Here is a 10,327-nt window from a genome sequence, read left to right as displayed (position 1 = left end):
CTTACTTTCTGTGAACTCGCTCAACTAGTTGTTGACTCGCTGCTGCATGCCTTGCAGGACCTTAGGTACATTATGGAGCTTGCACAAGGAGGAGCAGGTCGTTGTGGGCAAAGGGTCGTGAATGATATTTCAACACTTATGATAAATCATGCATGCTATTGTTTGGGTTACTTAAAATGCTTCCGCTATACTTAACTACTTTATACGTTCAATATGATTGGTGGTTAGGATCCTGGTCAGTCATGCCTCCAAGCGGTGATACTCCGCGTGTGGATTTTGGGGGTGTGACACAAATATTCAGTCTTACAGGTGAGTATACCACAGCTGATATCTGTAAAGGGGTTAGGTGCGAAACCGTGAGAGCTCAGGTCAGAACTTCCGTTCAGCAGAGAGATGACGGCTGGACTTTTGGTGGGTCCCATTTAGAGGATCTTTTGAATTTCAACAGCAGCGACTATCAATTTTATTGTTTCATCAGCATGCTGAGGCCGAAGCTTATGTTTCAAAGCTTTAGCAGAAAGTATTATCCGGGGACTAGGTCAGAACTTCCATTCAGCAGAAGTCCCAGGATAATACCCCAGATATCACTGAGTATAAAGACCTAGTATCTCAGAATATGGGACCTTTCAAACAAGATTTCGGGGGTTACCCATATATTCAAGAATAGTTACCCACGAATCAAGCAAGTTTGAATTTAGGTTTATATCTCGTTTCAATTTACTAAATGTGCGAAAATCTACTGACACATCCGCAGTAAGATTGTTTATCACATTTTAACTTTACATTTCTTTAGTGTGCCGTGATAGTCCACTGATGTATTATCATTTCCTCTGTTTCACAACAAAACTCATTTTTGAATTTTATCATGTTTTTGGCTTTTTCAAATTTTCAAATGTTTTTGGATTTTCTAAAATTTCTTACTCCCCCTAAAATGCAAACACATTTCAAAGGAAATTTGAAAACAACTAGACTCTAACCCAATAGAAACATGAAAAGAAAAACAAACTGTACAGAAACTTGACAACTGACATCGAATCACATCAAATCGCCATTCACTAGGCATAAACAATCTGAACTCCCCCTATCACAAATCATTTTCTCATTTAGATTTCAAAACACTTAAGTTTGTTTTAATCAAAATGACTTTTCCGGAAAATGAATTTGTGTTGATAAAAACCATTTGTAGGTTTATCATTTTTAAAACGGGGATGTGGTTCATCATCTTGTGCTTCTCTTGCCATGAATAGTAAATCAAGTACAATTTAATGTCCCTGATTTACCATTTGCATTTCAGAATCTTCTGTACCACTTGTAAAAATATAAACATCTCAAAATATAACCACAAATACCACTTGTAGGAATGTTACGTCTACATCACCATTTTACCAATCAGGATGCCGATTCCTGCTTCGTACTTACCAACCTGGAAGCTCCGGCGTAGTCCTTCAACCTGCAAAACATTAAAAACACTATTCAAAATCTTTCAAAACAAACTGTTCAAACACTAGAAAGATGCCGATTCCTGATCTACGATATAAACTTGGGATCTCCGGCGTAGTCCTTCGACTATCATGGGAAACAGACTTCCATCCAAGTCTTCTCACACTTGATGGCTTTCAGCTCTTGAGCCGTAGGGTTGTATGTTGCCTTTTTAGTCGCGTAAAAATCTTTAACCCCCTTTGCTCTCCCACTAAGCATTTTCCCAAATATCTTTTTAACATTCCCGTTGAATGTTTTCTCTACATCAAATTCATCCTTTTCTTTATAAAACTGATTCGAAATCTCAGTTTTTCCCACTTTCTTCTTCACTTCCTCAAACTTCAATGATGGAAACTCCTCATCATTCACTGAAATCTTCTTCTCAACCTGTGGCTCTTCTGGATTTGTGGAACCAGATTCATCGCCGACATTCACTTCACCTTTCATCGCAACCCACACCTAGTTGTCTTTTCCTTTCTTCTCATATTTGTTCTTCTTTGAACACTCACCAACCTCGAATTTTGAATTCTCAAAAATTTTATGACTATTGGTTGGTGTGTCAACATCAACAACTTTTTCTTTCAACTTCTGAGAAACTCCCTGTTTTGATTTGTCACTTTTCGAGCAATTCCATGCAATATGACCAGTTTCATTGCATCTATAACAGGTTCTAGTCTCTCTTAGATAACATATATCAGCTCCATTCTTCTTTTTCTCAGCAAGAAACTCTTTATTAGACTGTCTCCAGAACGGTTTCTGCTGTTCCTCCTCAGCACTTCCACCTGACACAAATTCAGATTTTGTTTTAGAATTTTTCATATTTTTATCATTTTCTGGTGGAACAAAACCAAGACCTTTCTTTTTGTAGCTACGATTCTGGTTAGGTTTCTTTTGAAAACCAGAACCAGGATTGTTGCCCTTTTTCTTATTTAAACGTTGCTGAACTCTAGAAGTGTATTTTTTAGATTTTTCAAAACTTTTCAAAACTTTTAATTCTGGAATATTAACTTCTATAAGTTTGAAAGTTTTGTTTATTAGTTCCGTTTTAATACTCATTATTGGGAACTCTTTATTGTAATATAATTTGTCCGAACCATTCAAAGTATACACAACTTCGAATGTTTCATCATTCAAATCTGCCTTTGACAATAAAAATTCTTTACTATAAGACCGTTTATCCTACGAATTTTGACTATTGACTGACGACTTTGACTTTCCAGACCCAGATTTCGACTCAAACTCTTCATCAGTATCCAACACCTAATCGACAACCTTTTTGATTAATTCAGACTCATGATCAGTATCGGACGAGGTATACGTGACATCAATATTATCTGGTAAAATGTCAGTTGTGGCGGTTTTAAGCTTTATATTGACTGCTTTTTCCAATTGCTCCTCATTTGGTCTCCTAGGTGAATAACCATCCCAAATCGGAGGCGGACATTTGTTATAACTAACGGTCGATTTCTTACCACAGTCTTTCTTGTCTTTTAGCTTCTCATCTTTGAAAGCTTCCATACCTGCAACAGTTGGGTAAATACGGTCAATGAGATAATCAGAACTAGAATAGCTTTGTAACAAACGTCTAATTCTCTCATTCTCTATTTTTTCCGTCTCCAACTCTTGCTTCCACTTAGCACTCTCTTCGATGTAGAAGTTTATTGCTTTTTGTTTTGTCATTAAAACTGCATTCAACATCGTCAGTGCTTGTTCTCTCTCTGAGTTAGTCTTTTGGAGGCCAGTTACTGTTTTATTCAAAACATCGTAAGATTCTTTCACATAGTTGAGGTTGAACAGTAACTGCTCCTTCTTCTTCTCATACTCAGCTATGATGTCTTCTTTAGTTGCACAATCCTTGCAAGCTTCCAAGCACTTCTCACACGGCTTGACGACCTCAACAATCTTCTCAACTTCGATTGTTTTAACAACTTCTACCACCTTTTCTACTTCAATCACCTTTTCTTCTTCTTTCACAACCTCAGTAAACTTCTCAGCAACATTCTCAGCGTTTTGAATATCACCTTCAGATTCAGCTTGTTGTTCTTTAGCAGCTCGTTTCTCCTTCAGTTTCTCCAGTCTTTCTGCAAAATAGAAATGAAAACTTTCAGGAGATAGATGAGTTTTTGCAATATTTATATGTTTTTCTTCCTCATCATCACTGCTGCTGTGATTTGGTGATTGATCAAACTGTACAGACTTATCAGAATCACCATCTGATACATCAGAGTCAGACGGTGTCTTATCAAAAACAACTTCTTTTTTTTAACATTTTCATTTTGTACACTTTTATTAGAACTTTGTAAATCTTCATTTGAACCCTGTAAACCTTCATCTGAACTTTCTAACACTTCCCCAGAATGTTCTGAAAGTTTATCAGTACTATCTGAACTTTCAGATGACACAGACTTTTCATCTTCACTTTTCACAGTCACTCCAATAGATTTCATCCAAGTAGCAAACAGATCTGGCTCTCGGACGATCTTGGCAATGAAGGCTTTGAACTCTCCCTTCTCATCCACAAACATATCCCAACTGAAACCTTCTGGTAGTTTCTCATCATCTTGATCGATAATGCGTGCTGCTGTAGCTTCAGATGATATGTAATTACTCCAGCTGAAATCTACCAAACATGCTCTTTTGGGATCTTCAATCTTTCTTCCGTGAGCTGTCTGCGGTTCTTGGGATTGACCAACTTGCTGATAGATAGCTTTGCGATAATAATCATCTTTCCCGAAGGGATTCTGTGCTCCACTAGCTTCTCTTCCTTTGCACTCTCGCTTGAAATGGCCTTTCTCCCTGCATCGAAAACAAGTAACTTTAGATTTGTCAAAACCTAAAGTAGAGACATGTGCATCAAGAAAGTCATTTCTCCCGGTAATGGTTTTGAACTTCTCAGCTCGTCGAAGAACACTAGCAAGACACCATTTAATATCCATGAGTTCCATTTCTTCGGCGTCTATCTGATCATAATCCTCTTTGGTAAGCATAGGATTTCCGATCCGACCAGCAACAAGACCCTCATAAGATAACAGAACTGAACCCAGAAGTGCCATGTGGTCTTTAGCAGTGTCTTCAGAGAAGCTTTGACCTTCTGGAAGATTAAGAGCTATATTACATTGAATTATGTATCCATTTCCGGTTTTTGTACTCTGAAACTGAAAACTCGTGTTAGTCTCTTTCGGATTCACACTCGGAAATGATGAAAACCCGCTGCTGCTCTTGTTCGAACCCTGATCAGCTTTTTCAGATGAATCACCAGCACTTAACGCAGTTTGAATCTTCGGACTTCTTTCAGACTCAGTGACTGGAACACTACCCCGATAGTACATCTTCACATCCTGTTGACCACTCGGACTATTCATCCTTGCGATCTTCTGCTGCTCAAGATCCTGACTTTCTATTTTCTCAATGAACTGTGAAATAGTTATCCCGTCATACACACCAGTATTCTTTAAAATCATCAAATACGTTCCCCACTCTTTCTGAGGTAACGCGTCTGCCAATTTATCCACCCATTCTTCACGACCTTTTTCAACCCCCAACATCGATAGTGATCGCACCAAGTGACAGTATCTCTCGATTAGCTTTTTAGTATCCTCTCCCAGCAAACTGCTAAACAAATCGAACTCTTTCTTTAGCAATGCCTTTTTGCTTTTGATCATGTTTTCACTTCCCTCGAATTTGACTCTAAGAGCATCCCATATTGACTTAGCAGTCTTGTCATGCTGTAACAAGATGAATATATCTTCCTTTATCGCCTGCTGCAACAAACTGATCATCATTTTCTCGGCTCTATACATTGCTCGTTCTTGATCGGTAAACTCGGATATCTCTTTAATAACTTGCAAATCTGTTCGAGGCAATGTGTACTTCTTCAATATACACTCCCACGATCTGAGATGGTTTGCTTGAACCCAGTTTTCAAACCGATCCTTCCACCCATAATACTCCTCAATGCTCATCAATCTAGGGGCTTTTGAGTCGTTCCCGTCTCGTTTTCTAAATTCATTGCTTGAGCAATTGCGGCTGGAGTAGTTGATGTAGCAAAAGCGTTGTAAAACTCGGAATCTATACTGACTTATAAGCGAACTAAACAAATGACAGAAAAGCGAATCAACTCTGATCAGATAAGCGAACCAGAAAGGTACACACAAGCGAACCAGAAATGATCACACGAGCGAACCAGAAATGATCACACGAGCGAACCAGAAATGAAAATGTACACTCGAGCGAACCAAACTACTAATTTGGAGCGAACCAGACTTAAACGTGTACAAATAAGCGAACCAACCACGACCAGAAAAGCGAACCAGACTGTGATCTAAGAGCGGATCTCGATGACGTCAGTACGAGCGAACCACATAACGAACATGATTTGACCTGTTTTTAAGCTGTATTTTGACCTGAAACTTCCAAGGGTTTGTCTTTGTATGGTAATGCACAATCAGTGAGTTTTTGACCGAAATTCAACCGTGAAATCTCTTCGAAATAAGAAAAGAAGGTGTAGAAGTAAGAAGAAACGATGAGAAACAGCTACAATCTGCAGAAAACCTCCTCCCAAGCTCTGATACCACTTGTAGGATCGTTTGCTGACCTGAACGAGTCGTTCAGAGGTTGTCTCTTGCGTTTCAGATGCGGAATAATAAGAAATGCAAGTAGATATAGCTTGTTCTTCCTCCTAACTGCTTGTCTTATTGATATGAAACGTTTTACAGCTCAATCTTCACACCGGCAGAGCTTCGGCGTGGAATCCAACAACAACGATATGAGGTCCGCTCAAACGACTCCTATATATAGGCAGTTGGGTCCGCTTATGTGTTATATGACAATAAGAGCGGACCAGGCAAGTCCACATAAGCGGACCATCATGCCAAATAAGCGAACCACAACCCTAATGTTCATATGAGCGGACCTAGCCTATACAACCCATACAAACACATGTTTTCTCGTATTTCGTGCCCTATGCTATACAATACGATGTAAGACCTGATCCTAGACACCTAGACGAAATCAACAGATGTAGTGCACTAACAAGAATGGAGCATGAGGTTGGCACAACGAACAAACCTCCAAAGATGATGAAGGTGGAAAATTATCTTACATGGAAAGACAGGCTTCAGTCTTTCATGGAATACCAGGACACACGGATGTGGATCTGTATTCAAGATGGATGTATGTACCAAACACACGACTTTGAAGGCAGACAACGTGTCACTGCCTACGTTAATATGAAGGATGCTGATAAGAAGATGTATAAGGCTGAAATGAGCGTTTTGGCTGCAATCAAAATGTCTTTACCAGATGGCATCAAACATACTTTCAAGAAGTACACTACTTCGAAGGAAATGTGGGATGCACTAGAAAAGCGATATGAAGGAAATGCTGATGTCAAAAAGAATAAGGTTAACCTACTAAAGATGGAGTTTGTTGCCTTTAAGTGTATGAGAAATGAGTCATTTGAAGATATCATCACAAGATACTATCATCTAATGTCAGAAATGGACAATTATGACAGAGACAGTTATACTGACATTGAGATGAATGACAAGCTGCTTGATGCTTTACCTGTAAAGTGGGATATCTATACTCTCATGATTAAGGGAGATGGTGATTATGAGACTAAAGACCTTGAAGAGGTTATTGGAAAGTTGAGAGCTTACGAGCTCAACATGAAGAAGAAGGAAACAGGATATGATCAGGTTCCAAATCCGGGGGTTTACAATGGAATTCCATCTTCTTCATCTCACAATGCTTCTAGCAATTCTACAACTGCATTTCTCTCATGTGAGAATGAGCAGGTTACCACTAATGAAGAGGGTGATGTGTGTTTCGTTGCTGCTTCAGGAGGATCAACAGGAGCTAAGAGATAACCAACTAATAATCAAAATAGCAATACCAGGTCTATGCCTCTAAGTGTCAAGGCTGCTGAAGAACATCTTTCCTTGCTTGCTTCATTTGTTGCTTCTTACGAGAACGACATTCAGGGAAAGATATCTGATCCAGCTACCTTTGATGAAGATTATGATTACATTGACCCTGATGACTTAGAAGAAATGGATCTACAATGGCAAATGGCCATGATTTCTATAAGAGACAAGAGGTTCATGAATAGGACTGGACGGAAGTTGATTGGAAAGAGTGTTGGTTTTGACAAGACCAAAGTTAGGTGCTTTAACTGTCAGAGTTATGGACATTTTGCTAGGGAATGTCAAAGACCAAAAATAGAGTCTTAGGGTCAAAGTTCACGTAACAGGAATGCATCGAACAACACTGGCTCAAAGGCTTTGATCGACAACACAAGCGGGTTCATATGATTGGAGCATTCATCTGGAAGGTGATGAAAACGTCACATAGGCGTTTATGGCAGAGTTAGTCACAGGTGATGATGCTGAAGCAGAGGTTGATGCTAAAGCAACGGTAGATGCTGAAGCAACGATAGATGCTGAAGTAGAGAAGGAGAGTGAAGCTGAAAAGGTTAACGCTGATAAGAATATAGAAATTCATGAGGAAAACCTAAAGTCTGATGATGAAAAGGATGCTTTAGACAAAAAGATAGCTGCTGATTTTGCTGCTTTCATGGCTGACTTGAGCAAAGCTACAGGAGAGGTAAATTCTAATACTACTAGTTTAGTTTGTTTAAGATGTTGTGAATTACAGGGTGAGGTTGATAGGTTATCAACAAAAAACCAAAGTCTGATTAACGAGATGTCAAGCATAAAAGAGTCAAACTTTTTCGTAAAAGAAATGAGTCTTTATATTTGAAGAAAATTAAAGGTTATGAAACTGAAATTGATGTTTTAACCTGCAAATTAAACGAAAAACTTCACATTATAGACTTAGCTCATGATACGATGAGTGAGTAAACAAAAGAGATTTCTGAAAAATGCAAAGAGTTGTCAGAAGCACAACTAAAAATCGTTGAACTTGAAAAGAAATTAAATCAACTCAGAGATTCTGCTTTTGTTATGAAACATATGATGGGAGGCTTAAAGAAAAGTAATGGCAAGACAAGTGTGGGCTTCCAAGGCTTCAATGAAGTTCCACCTCATCTTAGTCAAGGTAATTTTCATGATGGTTATCTGAAAAACACAAAATCTGAGAAAGTTATGGATGATGATTCTTAGATATTGTATTCCCGATTCAGAATGTGATTTCGGAGAAAGTTGATAAAGTTTTCAAAATGATTGAGATTGAGAAGTCTGAGATTCCAAAGTTTGCTGGTAAAGGTCACAAAGGTTCTTATAACAAACCTGGTTTTAAGAAGAAAAACATAAAGGCTGGTTTGGGTTATAAAAAGAAACAGAATTGGAAGAAAAATGAAACATAAAATGTTCAGGCAAAAATAAGTTTTGTTCAAGGAAAAAGTTTGAAAGAAGAAGAAAAACTCAAATTTGGACAACAGTCTAATGAGGAGTTTGATGCTATAAAAAGGAAACAACAACAGGCTAAGGATGTTTCAAAGAAAGTGTGTTTCAAATGTGATCAAATTGGACATATTGCACGAAAGTGTCCAAATCCAAAGCCTGTTGATGTTGAAAAACAGAAATCTGAGGATGTGAAACTAAGGTCAACCAGATTTGATTCGAAACAAACTTGGAGGTACAATACACACAAGTTTGCTTCAAATCAAAATTGGAAATCAAACTCGAACAGGTTCGTTCAAGACAGACCTGGAATTCTCATACGTCCAGATTCAGAACAACACAGAGTTGGAAAATATCAGTTGATATGACAAAACCTCAACAGTTTTGGAAGCCAAATGTTGTTCAGAAACAAAGTGTTCATAAAGAATCACATTTTTACAAACGAGGAACACCGATAGGTCAAACATGGTCTGTTAAGAAACATGTTAATTCGGTAAAAGAAGAAAAAGTTGAGATTGAAATTGATGATGTTTTTGAGAAAAACGAAAGAAATTATCCAGTTTTACCTGGAAAGATTCATGTTCAACTACCTGAGTCTAAACAGGCTTGGGTCACATTGTTCAAATGATCAAATTGTTGCATGTGCAGGTGCTCAAGAGCAATGAAGATTGTGAGACTAAAAACTGGAGCAGCCTGGCACTTGGAGAGAAGAGAGAGGAGAGAGGTTGTAGGGCCCTGGTTTGGTTGAACAGGGAGTTTAGTTTGAGTGTTTTATGTACATATCTAATAAAAATGTGTGTGTTGATTGAATACGCCGAAACCCTCACGACTGATCAAACATGATTACTTTCACCAGATTGAAAAACGGTTTTCAAACTATAAAAATCAATGTGTTGTAAATCATGGGGGTAATTACTGCTTTTAGTGTATTTCAGTTCACAAGATGCAGAAAATGGATGGCGAGACAAAGCTATCAGTATCGTGTTGTCAAATTTTTAATGATTTTGCATTTTAGGGGGGAGAAAAATTTGTCAAAAAATACAAAAACATTAGAAAATTTGAAAAAGCAAAAAACATGATAAAATTCGAAAATTGAGTTTTGCATAAAAAGAGGAAATGATAGTACATCAGTAGACAGTTACAGTATGCTAAAGAATTGTAAAGAATTAAATAGCGTTAAACAGTCTCACTGATGATATGCCGATAGGTTTTTATACACTTAGTAAACTTTTTCGGGATATAAACCTAAATCCAAACTTGCTTATTTCGTGGGGAACACTACTTGGATATATAGGTAACCCCTGAAATCTCGTTTGAAAGGTCCCTTATTCTGAGATACTAGGTCTTTATACTCAGTGATATCTGGGGTATTATTCCGGGACTTCTGCTAAATGGAAGTTCTGACCTAGTCCCCGAATAATACTTTCCGCAAATACTTGAAACAGAGCATCGCCCTGAGCAAGCTGATGAAACATTAAAATTGA

General features: G+C 38.0%; 1 protein-coding gene across 1 annotated transcript in view; it reads right to left on the bottom strand.

Moving 5' to 3' along the window:
• Window positions 1-8,276: 8,276 nt before the first annotated feature.
• Window positions 8,277-10,327, bottom strand: part of LOC110932663 (lysine-rich arabinogalactan protein 19-like) — a 38,672-nt gene continuing 36,621 nt past the window's right edge. Inside the window, exon 3 of the mRNA XM_022175983.1 lies at window positions 8,277-8,281. Within this exon, the coding sequence (XP_022031675.1) occupies window positions 8,277-8,281 (5 nt within the window). The remainder of the gene's footprint in view (window positions 8,282-10,327) is intronic.

Source organism: Helianthus annuus, chromosome 7 (genome assembly GCF_002127325.2).
Source record: "Helianthus annuus cultivar XRQ/B chromosome 7, HanXRQr2.0-SUNRISE, whole genome shotgun sequence".
NCBI classification, from domain to species: Eukaryota; Viridiplantae; Streptophyta; class Magnoliopsida; order Asterales; family Asteraceae; genus Helianthus; species Helianthus annuus.
Note: the sequence above shows the minus strand (reverse complement) of the source record. Positions and strands in the feature narration are given on the sequence as shown.